Source organism: Saccopteryx bilineata, chromosome 1 (genome assembly GCF_036850765.1).
Source record: "Saccopteryx bilineata isolate mSacBil1 chromosome 1, mSacBil1_pri_phased_curated, whole genome shotgun sequence".
Taxonomy (NCBI): domain Eukaryota; kingdom Metazoa; phylum Chordata; class Mammalia; order Chiroptera; family Emballonuridae; genus Saccopteryx; species Saccopteryx bilineata.
Window position 1 is genome coordinate 307,107,178 of NC_089490.1, and position 20,465 is coordinate 307,127,642.

Here is a 20,465-nt window from a genome sequence, read left to right on the forward strand (position 1 = left end):
AGAAGCAGATGGGTGCTTCTCCTATGTGTCTTGGCCGGGAATCAAACCCAGGACTTCCACACCCTGTGCCAATGCTCTACCATTGAGCCAACCAGCCAGGACTTCCTCTACTCTTGACTCTCTCTAATGTATTCTTCATTTCAGCTATTCTATTATCATTCCTAACTGGTTCTTTTTTATGTTTTTTATCTCCATTTTAATGTTTTCTATCTGTTTTGAGTTTTCACTGAGATCATTGAGCATCGTTATAATCAGTGTTTTGAACTCTGAAAAGGGAATAACTGTGTGTGTCATACCATTGAGCCTGGGTTCTTGAATCAGACAGACCTGCTCTGCCCACTCACTAGCTCTGAAGACCTTGGGCAAGTTATTAAATGGGTATTTTTTAGATTTTTATTTATTGATTTTAGAGAGAAGAAGGAAGAAAGAGAGACAGGGACGAACAGATAGGAAAATGAGAAGCACCAATTCTTTGTTGTGGCACCTTAGTTGTTAATTGATTTCTTTCTCATATGTGCCTTAATTGGGATGTTCCAGCTGAGCTAGTGAACCTTTGCTCAAGCCAGTGACCTTGGGCTCAAGCCAGCGACCATGGGGTCATGTCTGTGATCTCATGCACAAGTTGGCGACCCTGTGCTCAAGCTGATGAGCTTGCGCTCAAGCTGGCAACCTCGGGGTTTCAAATCTGGGTCCTCTGCATCTCTGGATGACACTCTATCCACTGTGCCACCTCCTGGTCAGGCTGCAGTTTGTTAATCATATTAAAAATGTTAATCATTTTGAAATTTTTCCATTGGGAAGTACAGGATCATTAGGTCCACAAATATTAAAATAGATTTCAGACTCAATTATTTGGGTCTCCCAATGTTTATTATGAAATTTTTCAGTCATACAGAAAAGTTGAATTTTATAATTATATACCTATCATTTAGATTCTACGATTAAATTATTGTTGGTTTTTGGGTTTTTTTTTTCATTTTTCTGAAGCTGGAAACAGGGAGAGACAGTCAGACAGACTCCCGCATGCGCCCGACCGGGATCCACCCGGCACACCCACCAGGGGTGACGCTCTGCCCACCAGGGGGAATGCTCTGCCCATCCTGGGCATCGCCATGTTGCGACCAGAGCCACTCTAGCGCCTGGGGCAGAGGCCACAGAGCCATCCCCAGCGCCCGGGCCATCTTTGCTCCAATGGAGCCTTGGCTGCGGGAGGGGAAGAGAGAGACAGAGAGGGAAAGCGTGGCGGAGGGGTGGAGAAGCAAATGGGTGCTTCTCCTGTGTGCCCTGGCTGGGAATCGAACCCGGGTCCTCCGCACTCTAGGTCTAGGCCGACGCTCTACCGCTGAGCCAACCGGCCAGGGCCTTAAATTATTGTTTTTAAAAGGAAAGCGCTGCTTCTGAGTCTTTGAACCATTTTCACTTTTGCCTTGGCTGAGATTTTTTTTATGTTTTTGTGTTATTTCTTAAGAAATTAATAAATTTAATTTCTTTGAGTAAAATAATTAACATTCTGGGGGTTAGCCAATTCCTAGTGTCAGAGTATATAACAATATTTTAGTTTATCAGATTAGATTAATTTTTCAGTCCCCACTTATAATTCATACAGTTAACTGTTATTTTAAATTTCATAAGATTTTAATTCTTTGCAGGCAGAAATAAAATATACTTAAAAAAATTATTTCTTGGTAAAATTTCCAGTTCTTAGTCATATAAGGATACGCACTAGCTTTCTTTCCCTCGTGTCTTTCTTCAAACCTCTAATGAAATCAAACTAGCAGTTAAGGTTTCTTTCCCAGTTTCAAATCAGTGGTGTAGGATAAAGTTATACATTTTTATATATGGGAGAGATCTTTATGAGTAATTGATTCCAGCTTCCTTACATTACATCTGCGGCAAGAGAGGCCCCAAAGAGCCTGACCAGGCGGTGGCGCAGTGGGTAGAGCGTCGGACTGGGATGTGGAAGACCCAGGTTCGAGACCCTCAGGTCACCCTGAGGTCACCATTAAGCATGGGCTCATCTGGTTTGAGCAGAGCTCACCAGCTTGGACCCAAGGTTGCTGGCTCAAGCAAGGGGTTAATCGGTCTGCTGAAGGCCCACGGTCAAGGCACATATGAGAAAGCAATCAATGAACAACTGAGATGTCGCAACGAAAAACTGATGATTGATGCTTCTCATCTCTCTCCGTTCCCGTCTCTGTCCCTATCTATCCCTCTCTCTGACTCTCTCTCTGTTTCTGTTAAAAAAAAAAAAAGGCCCAAAGAGGTTAAATAACAGCCCAAGAACAAAGTAAGTTAATAGACCAGGAAATACACTTTAAATTTCTAGTCCTCTTGACTGTTATCTTATGTATATATTTTCAGGTACTCCTTTGTAGAAGGAATTAAAAAAGCATTTTTGTCAATTAAAGACTTTTAACTCTGGCTATCAAAATGGAGTTTCAAAAAACATGTAACCCTAAGTGAGAATACCTTTGTGAATACTTCGGACTAATTGTTTTGTAGGTCATTATTTTATTTTATTTTTATTTATTTTTTGACAGAGACAGAGTCAGAGAGATGGAGGGACAGATAGGGACAGACAGGAAAGGAGAAAGATGAGAAGCATCAATTCTTTGTTGCAGTTCATTATTTGTTCAGTGATTGCTTTCTCATCTGTGCCTTGACTGGGGGGGGGGGTGGCTACAGCAGAACAAGTGACCCCTTGCTCAAGCCAGCGACCTTGGGCTTCAGGCCAGAGGCCTTTTGGCTCAAGCCAGTGATCATGGGGTCGTGTCTATGACCCCCCGCTCAAGCAAGCGATTCTTCACTCAAGCTGGTGAGCCGTGCTCAAGCCAGATGAACCTGAGCTCAAGCCTGCGACCTCGGGGTTTTGAATCTGGGTCTTCTGTGTCCCAGTTCTACGCTCTATTTGCTGTGCCACCGCCTGGTCTTATATTTTTCTAGAAGACCTCAGTCTCTTAATACTCATTTCTTAACAATCTTTTTCTTTTTGAAGCTTATTGTACTTCTAAGGGATTCTTGTTAAAACAAAAAAGAGTAGGACTACTCTCAATAGTTGTCTTAAACATTAATAAATACATTTTACGGCCTAGCGTGCGGAGGACCCGGGTTCGATTCCCGGCCAGGGCACACAGGAGAAGCGCCCATTTGCTTCTCCACCCCTCCGCCGCGCTTTCCTCTCTGTCTCTTTCTTCCCCTCCTGCAGCCAAGGCTCCATTGGAGCAAAGATGGCCTGGGCGCTGGGCATGGCTCTGTGGCCTCTGCCTCAGGCGCTAGAGTGGCTCTGGTCGCAATATGGCGACGCCCAGGATGGGCAGAGCATCGCCCCCTGGGGGGCAGAGCACCGCCCCTGGTGGGCGTGCCGGTTGGATCCCGGTCGGGCGCATGCGGGAGTCTGTCTGACTGTCTCTCCCTGTTTCCAGCTTCAGAAAAATGAAAAAACAAACAAACAAACAAAAAAAATAAATACATTTTAACATTGTGGGTTAATTTATCTCCCCACACTATATTCTTTTTTCCATATCCTCTTTCTTTGCAAAGTACTTTGTGGCCAGAGTTGCAAGATAGTTTGCTTTTCAGTATTCCATGTGGTAGTAAGTACAGGGGTTGGTATTATTTGAGCTTTCTGTTTCTCTTATATAAAGGCTACTTTCCAGCACTCTTGCTTGATGTATAGAAATAGTAATTGTGATTCCTAGCAAATGGTATTTATTTTTCTACTTTTTTCTTTCTTTTATTTATTTATTTATTTATTTATTTTTCTGAAGCTGGAAACGGGGAGAGACAGTCTCCCCCATACGCCCAACCGGGATCCACCCGAGGCACCCACCAGGGGCGATGCTCTGCCCCTCCGGGGCGTCGCTCTGTTGCGACCAGAGCCACTCTAGCGCCTGGGGGAGAGGCCAGGGAGCCATCCCTAGCGCCCGGGCCATCTTTGCTCCAATGGAGCCTTGGCTGCGGGAGGGGAAGAGAGAGACAGAGAGGAAGGAGAGGGGGAGGGGTGGAGAAGCAGATGGGCACTTCTCCTGTGTGCCCTGGCCAGGAATCGAGCCTGGGACTTCTGCACGCCAGGCCGACGCTCTACCACTGTATTTTTCTACTTTTGAAGCTAAAGTGGGAGCTATAATTGCTCATTTAATTTTTAACATATTTAGGTATTGATGACATAAAATCGTTGTTCCTTATTATCTGAAATTATACACAGAAAAGTGTATGCCATTATTTTAGGCCTGAGCTACATTGACTTTTAGAGTAGGGGAGAACCCCCTTTAGAGGTTTGGGGAGAAGAGCTAATACCAATCTTGAACTAAAAAAATTGATGCCACATACAGAATCAGCATTTGATTCTGAGGAAGTTGTGAGGAAAGAGGAAGGTGGAAGCTGTAGAGTAGGATTTACAGTTGCTTAGATGTAGGTGCTTAGAGTTAAAGATAGTAAAAATGACCTTCAAATACTGAGTTAAAGAAAAACTTCTATTTGTTACTACTGGAAAATTAAAAAGGAAACATTTTTTTCTTCAGAGCATTTATATATAAACATTTAGCAGTTATATTCCTTTGTGGATCTTTGGAGAATTGTTAGAACATAGTGTATGAATTGAAGTATGTAACTGCTGAGGGAATTTTGAAAAGCATTGATTACCTTGTAATAAGCCCAATATCCGTCATGTGTTATTGTTCTAAGTTTATATTTTAGACAGATTCTGCTGATTAAACTGCCCTATCCACTGCAGACACTGAACCATAAGCCTAAAGCCTTAAAATGTTATTGAACAGAATTTCAACTCAGATCAGTTACAGAATGCTTTTATAGATTCATTTCCTTTTAAGAAGTATGATACTTACAGTGCATTTCTGTGTTGGTTTTAAGAAATATAAGCTGGCTTTTTGGAAGGATGCATTCTTGAGTAAGAAAGTGTCTTAAATTGATTTTCAGTAACTATTTCAGTCAGCGCTTTGAACTGCTCTTAGGTACCTGGTGCCATTATATCCTGTGGTCAATAACTTTCCCTTTTTTGTGGCTTACCTAACAAATTAAGAAAGCTTTCTGTCCATTTGGTATGTGTGTTTTACCTCTGGTCCAGCAGAGTGTGGGATACCTGGTAAATTCTCAATGGAAAATTATCTCGAAGTCAAAGATGTCGACAAGGCCCAGGCATCCCAAGACTCACTTCCTTTCTTTACTTCAGACTTGGCTTAAAAGTAAACACTCAGAGATGTTCCTAAGACCACCCTCTCTAAAATAGCAAGCCTCCATGACTCTGTCTCATACTCTACTTTGTTTTTTTATAAAGTACTTTTCTCTCACCACTCGATACTTCATGGGGATTTATTTTTTATTTTTTATATTTTTACAGAGACAGAGAGTCAGAGACAGGGACAGACAGACAGGAATGGAGAGAGATAAGAAGCATCAATCATCAGTTTTTTGTTGCGACACCTTAGTTCATTGATTGCTTTCTCATATGTGCCTTGACCGTGGGCCTTCAAGAGACTGAGTAACCCCTTGCTCGAGCCAGCGACCTTGGGTCCAAGCTGGCGAGCTTTGCTTAAACCAGATGAGCCTGCTCTCAAGCTGGCGACCTTGGGGTCTCAAACCTGGGTCATCCACATCCCAGTCCAATGTTCTATCCACTGCACCTCCGCCTGGCCAGGCTCCATGGGGATTTAAATGCCGTAATACGAGGAATGTTGTTTTGTTTATTGTTATATCTAACCCTAGTGCCTAGCACATAGTATGCATTCAGATATTTTTTGGTTTAATGGTTAGAAATTGTGCCAAATGCTCAAAGGGATATAAATAAATGCACATCAGAAATGGGTTTAATTCTGTGTACACAGTTTACTATGGTACAAAATGGGTTCAGATGACTAAGACAACTGCAGTGAAAATGTTGGGGTTATTTTAGAGATTCATGACTTCTAACTGGCCTCTTAAGAAATGCCATTTAAGCTGAGTCTTCTTTCAAACAGGGGAAAGAGGAGCAGAGGCTCAGAGGTAGGAAAATGAATATAAGAAAAGACAGAGTAGTATTCATTTTGGCTGGAATATACTAGGGAAGAACTAATAAACTAGTCCAAAAGGTAAGCACCCTGGCCAGATAGCTCTGTTGGTTAGTGTGTCGTCCGGAGGCACAGAGGTTGCCAGTTTGATCCTTGGTCAGGGCACATACAGAAGCAGATTGATGTTCCTATGTCTCTCTCTTGCTCCCTTCCTCTTTTGCTAAAATCAATAAATAAAAATTAAAAAAATAAATAAAGAAAAGTAAGTTATGTCCAGGTCAGTGGAAAGTCTTAAAATCAAAGCTGAGTTTGGGTTTCGTCCCATTGGCACTGTGAAAATTGTTTTTCCATTCCTTAAGAGGCAGTTATATGCCTGACCAGGTGGATAGAGCGTCGGACTGGGATGCCGAGGACCCAGGATCGAGACCCCGAGGTCGCAGCTTGAGCGTGGGCTCATCTGGCTTGAGCAAAAAAAGCTCACCAGCTTGGACCCAAAGTCGCTGGCTTGAACAAGGGGTTACTCAGTCTGCTGAAGGCCCACAATCAAGGCATATATGAGAAAGCAATCAATGAACAACTAAGATGTCGCAATGAAAAACTAATGATTGACGCTTCGTTCCTGTCTGTCCCTATCTATCCCTCTCTCTGACTCTCTGTCTCTGTAAAAAAAAAAGAAAAAAGAAAAAGGAGGCAGTTATATGTGGTATGGTTAGGCATGCATAGGAAAGGACTGAAGTTTGAATTATAAGGTAGGTATGTGAAGGTAGTGAGGAGTGTATATTAGAATAACAATGTAATTCAGGTAGGAATGACAAGTAGTCAGCAAATTGACAAATAATTCAGATATGGAGAATTGGGGAAATGGAATAAGTCAAGATGGGTACAAGGTTTTGAACTTGTGGTAATTAAGATTGTGTTGCCGGCCCTGGCCGGTTGGCTCAGTGGTAGAGCATCGGCCTAGCGTGCGGAGGACCCGGGTTCAATTCCTGGCCAGGGCACACAGGAGAAGCGCCCATTTGCTTCTCCACCCCTCCGCTGCGCCTTCCTCTCTGTCTCTCTCTTCCCCTCCCGCAGCCAAGGCTCCACTGGAACAAAAATGGCCCGGGCGCTGGGGATGGCTCTGTGGCCTCTGCCTCAGGCGCTAGAGTGGCTCTGGTCGCAACATGGCAACGCCCAGGATGGGCAGAGCATCGCCCCCTGGTGGGCAGAGCGTCACCCCTTGGTGGGTGTGCCGGGTGGATCCTGGTCGGGCACATGTGGGAGTCTGTCTGACTGTCTCTCCCTGTTTCCAGCTTCAGAAAAATGAAAAAAAAAAAAGATTGTGTTGTCATTAAATACAGAAATAGGGAACATGGAGAAAGAACAGATTTGAGAAGGAAGATTAGTTTAATTTTGAACATACTGCTTTGAGGTGGCTAGCATTTGTATGGAGAAATGTGGTAGGCAGATAGAAAGCTACCGATGTGGTAGGCAGATAGGAAGCTACCAAAGGCCTAAAATTTGGGAATCATTTGCAAAGTTGTTTTTAAAGCCTTGAGACTACAAAGGAGGGATCAAGAGAGGAACAGAAGAGAAAGGAAAATAGCAGAGAGCAAATTGTAGGTTAATAGCTCTATTAACAGAATAGGAAGAGGCCCTAGCTGGTTGGGTTAGTGGATAGTGTCGGACCGGTGTGCAGATGTCCAGTATAGCATAAAAAAAGAAAAATTTATATAAAAGAAAATTTTTTCTTTTAGGCAATCAAATTTGATCATGAATTTATTTGAAATTTTATAGTCTACTTGTAGACTTTTTAAATATACAAATACTAATTACTGAGGCAAGGGAAAATAAGCAGGTGTCAGCAGTAGCTGTTTTGGTGTATAACAATATCTAATCTTGTTTTGTGTGACAGTACCATTAAAGATCAAAAAAATAATCTGCCTGACCAGGCGGTGGCACAATGGATAGAGCATTGGACTGGGATGCCGAGGACCCAGGTTCGAGTCCCAAGGTCGCCACCTTGAGCGTGGGCTCATCTGGTTTGAGCAAAAAGCTGACCAGCTTGGACCCAGGGTCACTGGCTCAAGCAAGGGGTTACTTGGTCTACTGAACGCCTGCGGTCAAGGCACATATGAGAAAGCAATCAATGAACAACTAGGGTGTCGCAATACGGAATGAAAAACTAATGATTGATGCTTCTCATCTCTCTATTCCTGTCTGTCTGTCCCTATCTATCCCTCTCTCTGACTCTCTATCTCTATAAAAAAAATAAATAAATAAATCTGCTTAAAGGATATAACTAAAAGTGGAGAATAATATCTGGTATATTAAATTGGTTCTGTATGTCATCTTTAAAGTCACATCCATTAAACAGATTATTAGAATAAATTGAACTAATTGTTGAAAGAGTAGTAGCACATGCACTTATGTAGAAATTTTTACATAGTTTGGATGTTAACATTTCAGTTTTGGAAAGGAAGAGTATTTTTGTAAAACTTACTTTTAAGGTCTGATTTAGTGAAATGAAAGTATTTGTTAGGTCTAGATATTTAAATAGTTTTTTATTGATAATTTTCATTTGTATGAGTTATATGATAATATTTTATGCAGAATAGTTTATGCAAAGCAGGAAATAATATATTTTGCTTTTCTAATATATTTATTTCTCTTATTAGTTGAGTGGTTATAGCAGTATACAAGTTCTTTTTTTACCATACAACATCTATTTGAATGGAAGGAATAAGAGTGGTTCTAGTGGACTCAGCAGTTTTTCTGCCATAGTATTTTCATCTTTCATACGGATGTTAGGGCAACAACAGTTTCAGAAGCCCTTCTTTGAACAAAAATAACAATACCATAGGCCATAGCTGACCGTTGAACAGTATAGGGGTTAGAGGTGCCTCTGAGTACTCCCTCCCCCACTGTAAAAAATCCATGTATGACTTTGACTCCACAAAAAGTGAACTATTAATATAACCTACTGTTGACCTGAAAGCCTTACTGGTAACATCAATAGTTGACTAACATATTTTTTATGTTATATGTATTATATTCTATATTCTTACAATAAAGTAAGCTAAAGAGAAGAAAATGTTAAGAGAATCATGAGGAAGAGAAAATACATTGACCATCCTGTATGTACATATTTATTGAAAAAAATCTGCATATCCGTGGATATGCACAGTTCAAACCCATGTTGTTCAAGGGTGAACTATATTTATTACTGTCAACAGCATATTCTTTCTTCTTCCCTAGTTTTATATATATTTGATAATACTGGCCAGAAAGTGTATTTGAAGAGGGTTTTTATAAACATTTTAATATTCTTATATTACATGCCTGGTGAATTGAGTACATTTAAGATAAAAATAATTTTATGTATTTATTTAATTATTGCACTTCTGATCATTTGTAGGCGAAACCTAACCAAACTGTCCCTGATCTTCAGCCATATGCTGGCGGAACTAAAAGGAATCTTTCCAAGTGGACTCTTTCAAGGAGACACATTTCGGATTACTAAAGCAGATGCTGCAGAATTTTGGAGGAAAGCTTTTGGGGAAAAGTAAGTCTCAAAATAATGAATTTGAATTAGAACTAAAGCTTGTATTGAGTTTTTGTTTAGGTTTTTTATTAATGAAATATTTAAAACATGAGAAAACATAGAGTAAAATAATGACTATGTATGTAAATATTACCCAGCTTTGGTAAATATTAACTTTTTTTTGCTCATTTATTTTAAAAGAAATAAATCTTTGCAGATTCAATTGAAACCCATGCTCTTTGATTGAATACTCTTCCCTTCCTCTTCCTATCCATTAGGCTTTTTAAAATTTTTTTTTATTTTTTTTTTATTTTTGTATTTTTCTGAAGTTGGAAACGGGGAGGCAGTCAGACTCCCGCATGCACCCGAACGGGATCCACCCGGCATGCCCACCAGGGGGCGATGCTCTGCCCATCTGGGCATTGCTCTGCCGGGACCAGAGCCACTCTAGCGCCTGGGGCAGAGGCCAAGGAGCCATCCCCAGTGCCCGGGCCATCTTTGCTCCAATGGAGCCTCGGCTGCGGGAGGAGAAGAGAGAGACAGAGAGGAAGGAGGGGGGGGTGGAGAAGCAAATGGGCGCTTCTGCTATGTGCCCTGGCCAGGAATCAAACTCGGGTCCCCCGCACGCCAGGCCGACGCTCCACCGTTGAGCCAACTGGCCAGGGCCTCCATTAGGCTTTTAATTGACATTCACATTTCAAATTATTTGCTATTGCCAACAATACTACAGCGAACAAAATTGTATTTATTTTCGTATGCAAAAGTTTCTCCATATTTATATACTTAGGAGTAGAATTGCTAAGTTAGGGGATTTCATATCTTCTGCTTTACCAAATACTGCCTAGTTGCTTTCCAAAGTGGTTGTACCAGTTTATGTTAACGTAAGTAGCATACATGTTTTCCAGTAGCTCTGTAATTTGACTGATACTGATAATAGGAATTGGTATCATATTTTGCTTCATATTTTTAATGACATGGGTGATTGAACATTTTTTCACATTTATGACTAGTTACACTTCTTATCCTGTCTTAACTGTTGCTCTTCCTGACTTCTCTATTATCCTACTGAGTTGTTTTTTTTCCTGTTGTAACGTACTAATTCTTTCTTACATTACAAATGTATTCTCCTAGTCTTTAGCTTGTCTTTCCACTTTGTCATATTGTCATTTTAGATATAGAAGTTTTAAATGAAATCAATTCATCAGTCAGGCTTATGTTTTTTTGTTTTTTTGTTTTTACAGAGACAGAGAGAGAGTCAGAGAGAAGGATAGATAGGGACAGACAGACAGGAACGGAGAGAGATGAGAAGCATCAATTATTAGTTTTTCGTTGCGACACCTTAGTTGTTCATTGATTGCTTTCTCATGTGCCTTGACCGTGGGGCTACAGCAGACGGAGTAACCCCTTGCTCAAGCTGGCCACCTCAGGGTCTCGAACCTGGGTCCTCCGCATCCCAGTCCGACGCTCTGTCCACTGCGCCACCGCCTGGTCAGGCAGTCAGGCTTATGTTTTAAAATATTAATATAAATGTTCTTATATATCTGGAATTTTAGATCAAAGAACTGAATAAGTAGAAAGCGATAAAATTTTCAGTTGAATATACAGATTCTAACATAAATCTCTTTAAATTCCACCTTTAGTTTTTGAAAAAAATATTTACATATAAACTATAGAATAGTTAGGGATTGAGCGGGGAGCGCGCACCGCCTGCCCTGCGCGTCTGCTTGCCCAGCGCCGCGGGAGCAGGGCCGCTGAGCCGCACGCAGCCGGACCGCAGCCGCGGGACCCTCGCCCGCCGCAGGGAGCCTCGCAGCGACGCGGACTAGGGAGGATGACGTCAGAGTAATGGCGGGGTAGGAAGCGATACCGATAAATCTCCCCCAAAACTCAACAAGATCTTCAACCAGAAACAGAAAAACCTATACTTGGAGCTTCCAGATGCTTCGCAATACACCCAAAGATGCCATTAAGGAAGAGAAAATCGAATATCATGGATACAAAAGAAAGAGAGGTAACACAGCTAGATGAGGAAAAATCTATGGAGAAAAAATTTAATATATTGGAAACCTTGGAGCTAAATGACAGAGAATTCAAGATAGAAATCCTAAAAATCCTCCGAGATATACAAGAAAACACAGAAAGGCAATTTAGGGAGCTCAGAAAACAACTCAATGAACACAAAGAATATATGTCCAAGGAAATTGAAACTATAAAAACAAATCAAACAGAGATGAAAAACTCAATTCACGAGCTGAAAAACGAAGTAACAAGCTTAGCTAATAGAACAGGTCAGATAGAAGAGAGGATTAGTGAAATAGAAGACAAGCAACTTGAGGCACAACAGAGAGAAGAAGAAAGAGACTCAAAAATTAAAAAAAATGAGATAGCCCTACAAGAATTATCTGACTCCATCAAAAAGAATAACATAAGAATAATAGGTATATCAGAGGGAGAAGAGAGAGAAAATGGAATGGAGAACATACTCAAACAAATAATAGATGAGAACTTCCCAAGCCTGTGGAAAGAACTAAAGCCTCAAGTTCAAGAAGCAAACAGAACTCCAAGTTTTCTTAACCCCAACAAACCTACTCCAAGGCATATCATAATGAAATTGACACAAACCAACAGCAAAGAAAAAATTCTCAAGGCAGCCAGGGAAAAGAAGAATACAACATATAAAGGAAGGCCCATTAGATTATCATCAGATTTCTCAGCAGAAACTCTACAAGCTAGAAGAGAGTGGACCCCAATATTTAAAGTCCTGAAAGAGAGGAACTTTCAGCCACGAATACTATACCCATCAAAGCTATCCTTCAAATATGAAGGAGAAATAAAAACATTCACAGATACAGAAAAGATGAGGGAATTTATCATCAGAAAACCCCCACTCCAGGAATTACTAAAGGGGGTTCTCCAATCAGATACAAAGAACAAAAAAAAACAGAGCCACAAGTAAAAGCTCCAAGAAGAACACAATAAAACCAAATTTAAACTGTGACAACAACAAAAAGAAAGAGGGGGAGAAGATGGAGATTAACAGTAGCAAAGGACGATGGAGTGCAAAAGTACTCACAAAATAGTTCGCTACAATGAACAGGGTAGGGACCCTTTTCATTACTCAAAGGTAACCACCATTGAAAAAACCACCACAGAAGCACATGAGATAAAAAAGATAGCAACAGAGGAAAGATGTATGGAATACAACCAAATAAAAACAAAAGATAGAAAAACGAAAGAGAAGGATCAAACAAGACACAAAACTAACAGAAAGCAAGATATAAAATGGCAATAGGGAACTCACAAGTATCAATAATTACACTAAATGTAAACGGATTAAACTCACCAATAAAAAGGCACAGAGTAGCAGAATGGATTAAAAAAGAAAATCCAACTGTATGCTGCCTACAGGAAATTCATCTAAGTAACAAGGATAAAAACAAATTCAAAGTGAAAGGCTGGAAAACAATACTCCAAGCAAATAACATCCAAAAAAAAGCAGGTGTAGCAATACTCATATCGGATAATGCTGACTACAAGACAGGAAAAGTACTCAGAGACAAAAATGGCCATTTCATAATGGCTAAGGGGACACTGAATCAAGAAGACATAACAATTCTTAATATATATGCACCAAACCAAGGAGCACCAAAATATATAAGACAGCTACTTATTGATCTTAAAACAAAAACTGACAAAAATACAATCATACTTGGAGACCTCAATACACCGCTGACGGCTCTAGATCGGTCATCCAAACAGAGAATCAACAAAGACATAGTGGCCTTAAACAAAACACTAGAGCACCTGGATATGATAGACATCTACAGGACATTTCATCCCAAAGTGACTGAGTATACATTTTTCTCCAGTGTACATGGATCATTCTCAAGAATTGACCATATGTTGGGCCACAAAAACAACATCAGCAAATTCAGAAAAATTGAAGTTGTACCAAGCATATTTTCTGATCATAAAGCCTTGAAACTAGAATTCAACTGCAAAAAAGAGGAAAAAAATCCCACAAAAATGTGGAAACTAAACAACATACTTTTAAAAAATGAATGGGTCAAAGAAGAAATAAGTGCAGAGATCAAAAGATATATACAGACTAATGAAAATGACAATACGACATATCAGAATCTATGGGATGCAGCAAAAGCAGTGATAAGAGGGAAGTTCATATCACTTCAGGCATATATGAACAAACAAGAGAGAGCCCAAGTGAACCACTTAACTTCCCACCTTAAGGAACTAGAAAAAGAAGAACAAAGACAACCCAAAACCAGCCGAAGAAAGGAAATAATAAAAATCAGAGCAGAAATAAATGAATTAGAGAACAGAAAAACTATAGAAAAAATTAATAGAACAAGGAGCTGGTTCTTTGAAAAGATCAACAAAATTGACAAACCCTTGGCAAGACTTACCAAGGAAAAAAGAGAAAGAACTCATATAAACAAAATCCAAAATGAAAGAGGAGAAATCACCACGGACACTGTAGATATACAAAGAATTATTGTAGAATACTATGAAAAACTTTATGCCACTAAATTCAACAACCTAGAAGAAATGGATAAATTCCTAGAAAAATACAACCTTCCTAGACTGAGTCAAGAAGAAGCAGAAAGCCTAAACAGACCTATCAGTAGAGAAGAAATAGAAAAAACCATTAAAAACCTCCCCAAAAATAAAAGTCCAGGCCCTGACGGCTATACCAGCGAATTTTATCAAACATTCAAAGAAGACTTGGTTCCTATTCTACTCAAAGTCTTCCAAAAAATTGAAGAAGAAGCAATACTTCCAAACACATTTTATGAGGCCAACATAACCCTCATCCCAAAACCAGGCAAGGATGGCACAAAAAAAGAAAACTACAGACCAATATCTCTAATGAATACAGATGCTAAAATACTAAACAAAATACTAGCAAATCGAATACAACAACATATTAAAAAAATAATACATCATGATCAAGTGGGATTCATCCCAGAATCTCAAGGATGGTTCAACATACGTAAAACGGTTAATGTAATACACCATATCAACAAAACAAAGAACAAAAACCACATGATCTTATCAATAGACGCAGAAAAGGCTTTCGATAAAATACAACACAATTTTATGTTTAAGACTCTCAACAAAATGGGTATAGAAGGAAAATATCTCAACATGATAAAGGCCATATATGATAAACCATCAGCTAACATCATATTAAATGGCACTAAACTGAAGGCTTTCCCCCTTAAATCAGGAACAAGACAGGGTTGTCCACTGTCTCCACTCTTATTTAAGGTGGTACTAGAGGTTCTAGCCAGAGCAATCAGACAAGACAAAGAAATAAAAGGCATCCATCTCGGAAAAGAAGAAGTAAAGGTATCACTTTTTGTAGATGATATGATCCTATACATCGAAAACCCCAAAGAATCCACAAAAAGACTACTAGAAACAATAAGCCAATACAGTAAGGTCGCAGGATACAAAATTAACATACAGAAGTCAATAGCCTTTCTATATGCCAACAATGAAACAACTGAGAAGGAACTCAAAAGAATAATCCCCTTCACGATTGCAACAAAAAAAATAAAATACTTAGGAATAAACATAACAAAGAATGTAAAGGACTTATATAATGAAAACTATAAACCATTGTTAAGGGAAATCGAAAAAGATATAATGAGATGGAAGAATATACCTTGTTCTTGGCTAGGAAGAATAAATATAATCAAGATGGCTATATTACCCAAAGCAATATACAAATTTAATGCAATTCCCATCAAACTTCCAATGACGTTTTTTAAAGAAATAGAGTAAAAAATCATCAGATTTATATGGAACTATAAAAAACCCCGAATAGCCAAAGCAATCCTAAAGAAAAAGAATGAAGCTGGGGGCATAACAATACCTGACTTCAAACTCTATTATAGGGCCACGACAATCAAAACAGCATGGTATTGGCAGAAAAATAGACACTCAGACCAATGGAACAGAATAGAAAGTCCAGAAATAAAACCACATATATAGTCAAATAATTTTTGATAAAGGGGCCAACAACACACAATGGAGAAAAGAAAGCCTCTTCAATAAATGGTGCTGGGAAAACTGGAAAGCCACATGCAAAAGAATGAAACTGGACTACAGTCTCTCTCCCTGTACAAAAATTAACTCAAAATGGATCAAAGATCTAAACATAAGACCTGAAACAATTAAGTACATAGAAGAAGACATAGGTACTCAACTCATGGACCTGGGTTTTAAAGAGCATTTTATGAATTTGACTCCAATGGCAAGAGAAGTGAAGGCAAAAGTTAATGAATGGGACTACATCAGACTAAGAAGTTTTTGCTCAGCAAGAGAAACTGATAACAAAATAAACAGCCAACTAAATGGGAAATGATATTTTCAAACAACAGCTCAGATAAGGGCCTAATATCCAAAATATACAAAGAACTCATAAAACTCAACAACAAACAAACAAACAATCCAATAAAAAAATGGGAAGAGGATATGAATAGACACTTCTCCCAGGAAGAAATACAAATGGCCAACAGATATATGAAAAGATGCTCATCTTCTTTAGCTATTAGAGAAATGCAAATCAAAACGGCAATTAGATACCACCTCACACCTGTTCGATTAGCTGTTATTAGCAAGTCAGGTAATAGCAAATGTTGGAGAGGCTGTGGAGAAAAAGGAACCCTCATACACTGTTGGTGGGAATGTAAAGTAGTACAACCATTATGGAAGAAAGTATGGTGGTTCCTCAAAAAACTGCAAATAGAACTACCTTATGACCCAGCAATCCCTCTACTGGGTATATATCCCCAAAACTCAGAAACATTGATACGTAAAGACACATGCAGCCCCATGTTTATTGCAGCATTGTTCACAGTGGCCAGGACATGGAAACAACCAAAAAGCCGGTCAATAGATGACTGGATAAAGAAGATGTGGCACATATACACTATGGAATACTACTCAGCCATAAGAAATGATGACATCGGAACATTTACAGCAAAATGGTGGGATCTTGATAACATGATACGAAGCGAAATAAGTAAATCAGAAAAAAACAGGAACTGTATTATTCCATACGTAGGTGGGACATAATACTGAAACTAAGAGACATTGACAAGAGTGTGGTGGTTACGGGGGGGGGGGGGGAGGGGGGAATGGGAGAGGGATAGGGGGTGGGGAGGGGCACAAAGAAAACAAGATAGAAGGTGACAGAGGACAATCTGACTTTGGGTGGTGGGTATGCAACATAATTGAACGACAAGATAACCTGGACTTGTTATCTTTGAATATATGTATCCTGATTTATTGATGTCACCCCATTAAAAAAATAAAATTATAAAAAAAAAAAAAAAAAAAAAAGAATAGTTAGGGATTTTAAAAACCTAGTTGAAAAGGTATGAATAAGTTTAAATTTGTTTTTTTAACCTAATAACTACTTTAGAAAAGAGTTCAAGGAATCTGGCCAGTTGGCACAGTGGACAGAATGTCGGCCCAGAGTAAAGATGTCCCAGGTTCAATTTCTGGTCAGGGCGACAAGAAAAGAGACCATCTGCTTCTCTCCCCCTCCCTCTCCTCCTCCTTCTCTCCCTCTTCCGCTCTCAGAGCTAGTGGCTCAATTGGTTCAAGCGCCCCAGAGCATTGAGGATAGCTCAGTTGATCCCAGTGCATCAGCCTCAGGCACTAAAAATAGCTCAGTTGATTCTAGCATTGGCCCAAGACAGGGGTTGCTGGGTGGATCCTGGTTGGGGTGCATGTGGGAGTTTGTCTCACTATCTTCCGTCCTCACTAAAAAAAAAAAAAGTTGAAAACATTACTTGATTTTTAGGCAAACAAATACATAAGCTTTCAAAGTCTTTATTTGTTTTAAAGTTTTAAAGAAAGAGTTCTATTCCATAATATTTCTCTTTTTTTTGTATTTTTCTGAAGCTGGAAATGGGGAGAGACAGTCAGACAGACTCCCACATACTCCCAACCGGGATTCACCCGGCACGCCCACCAGGGGCGAGGCTCTGCCCACCGGGGGGCGATGCTCTGCCCCGACCAGAGCCACTCTAGCGCCTGGGGCAGAGGCCAAGGAGCCATCCCAGTGCCCGGGCCATCTTTGCTCCAATGGAGCCTTGGCTGCGGGAGGGGAAGAGAGAGACAGAGAGGAAGGAGGGGGGGGTGGAGAAGCAAATGGGCGCTTCTCCTATGTGCCCTGGCTGGGAATCGAACCCAGGTCCCCCGCACGCCAGGCCGACGCTCTACCGCTGAGCCAACCGGCCAGGCCATAATATTTCTTGCTAGCCTTATCTGGGTTTTAGTCAGTCTTGTGTTCAATAATTTCTCCCTCATCTATATCAGAACTCTTGTTTCTGTACCTTAAGCCTAGTTCCTCCTGTCTAGTCCTGAAGGTGTGAGTTCTTCGAAGAACTCATGGTTCACATGGATTTAAAAAGTTAGTTTAAGCACAAGTTTTCAGTTAGTGAAGGACTGGCCACAGATCACATTTATTATATAAAAAGAGTAGTTATTCCTCTTTATTTACTTTTCTAATAGTACAAATATCTGAAGAAAGTTGAGAAAGGAGAGTAATTTGTACCATTCTTCCAGAAAACAGTGGAAAAAACTTCTCTATTATTGATTTACTCATTAAAAAGTTAAGAAAGATCATTTACTCTCTTTCTGTTCTCAATCCAAAATATAGCTTAGCTTCTTTAAGAGAATTGAAATTGATACTGAGAGATTAATGTGGCTCTCTTTCCCTTGATTATTTATAAGAATGCCCAAATTTATCTTTATCTTACTCTGTGCCTCTCACTCCCCCAAACCAGGACAATTGTCCCTTGGAAGAGCTTCCGACAGGCCCTTCATGAAGTACATCCCATCAGTTCTGGGCTGGAGGCCATGGCTCTGAAATCCACTATTGATCTGACCTGCAATGATTATATTTCAGTTTTTGAATTTGACATCTTTACACGACTCTTTCAGGTAGGATTCTAAAAAGCTGGTTAAAGTAGTTATTGGTGCTTTTCTGAAGAGAAAGCTTTGAAAATTAACATTTGGGATTTTGCCTACTATAAAAGTATTTTTATTCTAGAAACCATAAAAAAAAAGATTAGAATTATGTTGTATTTCATATCTATATATAGATACAGATATGAATATGCACATATAGTATTTTTGGTAAAAATAACTATACAGTTTGCTTTCTTCCCCTCACGTTTGTAATCTTTGTTTGCTATTAAATATTCTCTTGCATCATTTTATGGTTGTAGAATGTCCAGAAAATGGGTATACAGTCAATACTACATAACAACAGGGATTTCTTCTGAGAAGTCCTTTGTTAGCCAGTTTTGTCCTTGTGCAAACATCACAGAATGCAGTTACGCAAACCTACATAGTAGAGCCTCCTGCACACCGAGGCTATGTAGTGTAGCCTGTTGCTCCTAGGCTACAAACCTCCACAGAATGTTAGTGTACTGAATACTGTAGTAGGTTATTTTAATACAGAGGTTAAATATTTGTGTATCTAAACACAGAAAAGTTACAGGAAAAATATGGTATAAAAGATTTAAAAAGTGGTACATCTGTACGGGGCACTTACCATAAGTGGAACTTGCTGGACTGGAAGTTGTTCTGGTGAGTCACCTACTGAGTGGTTAATGAACATGAAGGTCTAGGACATTATTGTGTACTGCTATAGACTATAACACTGTACATTTAGGCTGCATTTAATTTATAAAGCAACATGAGACTCCATCAAGCACGAGAGAAAATGATACGTTCAAAGTATTTATATGTGGTAAACACGGGATGTATGAGACTGCTGCTGGTGTGACACAGCATATTGCTTCACAGCAGACTTGTTTAGAAGTAAAAAGAGTACTCTAACATTAAAAGTATAGTATAGTAAATACATAAACAGTAAGATAGTCACTTAATAGCATTGTCAAGTGTCATGTAGTGGACATAATTGTATGTACTGTGCTTTTATGTGACTGGCAAGGCAGTAGATATGTTTACCACAGCAGCACCACAAACACATGAGTGATGAGCATTGTGCTGCGATGTTATGATGGCTGTGATTTTAGTAGGAGTTAGGACTTTTTTTTTTTTTTTGTATTTTCCTGAAGCTGGAAATGGGGAGAGACGGTCAGACAGACTCCTGCTTGCGCCCGACCGGGATCCACCCGGCACGCCCATCAGGGGGCGACGCTCTGCCCCTCCGGGGCATCGCTCGTTGTGACCAGAGCCACTCTGGCGCCTGGGGCAGAGGCCAAGGAGCCATCCCCAGCGCCCGGGCCATCTTTGCTCCAGTGGAGCCTTGGCTGCGGGAGGGGAAGAGAGAGACAGAGAGGAAGGAGGGGGGGAGGGGTAGAGAAGCAGATGGGCGCTTCTCCTGTGTGCCCTGGCCGGGAATCGAACCTGGGACTTCCGCACGCCAGGCCGACGCTCTACCACTGAGCCAACCGGCCAGGGCCGGAGTTAGGACTTTTTAAAGCATCATTATAATCTTGTTTTTTTTTCCTTTTTATTTTTCTGATCCCCCCCCTCCCCACAGCATCATTATAATCTTAATAGGACCATCATGGTATATGCAGTCAGTCATTGACCTAGAACAGTGGTCAGCAAACCATGGTTCGCGAGCCACATGTGACTCTTTGGCCCCTTGAGTGCGGCTCTTTGGCCAGCTTAGGAGTACCCTAATTAAGTAAATAACAGTATACCTACCTATATAGTTTAAGTTTAAAAAATTTGGCTCTCAAAAGAAATTTCAATCGTTGTACTGTTGATATTTGGCTCTGTTGACTAATGGGTTTGCCAAACACTGACCTAGAATATCATTGTGTGGTGCATGAATATAATATGATGTATTTAATCAGTTCTCTGTTATTGAAAAATTATACGTGTTCTGAACTTTTCTCCTATTGCAATAAAATTCTTGA

General features: G+C 40.0%; 1 protein-coding gene across 4 annotated transcripts in view; it reads left to right on the forward strand.

The window, feature by feature from the left end:
• Positions 1 to 20,465, forward strand: part of CBL (Cbl proto-oncogene) — a 139,814-nt gene that overhangs the window by 72,684 nt on the left and 46,665 nt on the right. For all 4 annotated transcript variants that reach the window (XM_066246737.1, XM_066246744.1, XM_066246760.1 and 1 more), the window contains 2 exons: positions 9,400 to 9,546; positions 18,351 to 18,507. In XM_066246737.1, the coding sequence (XP_066102834.1) occupies positions 9,400 to 9,546; positions 18,351 to 18,507 (304 nt within the window). The remainder of the gene's footprint in view (positions 1 to 9,399; positions 9,547 to 18,350; positions 18,508 to 20,465) is intronic.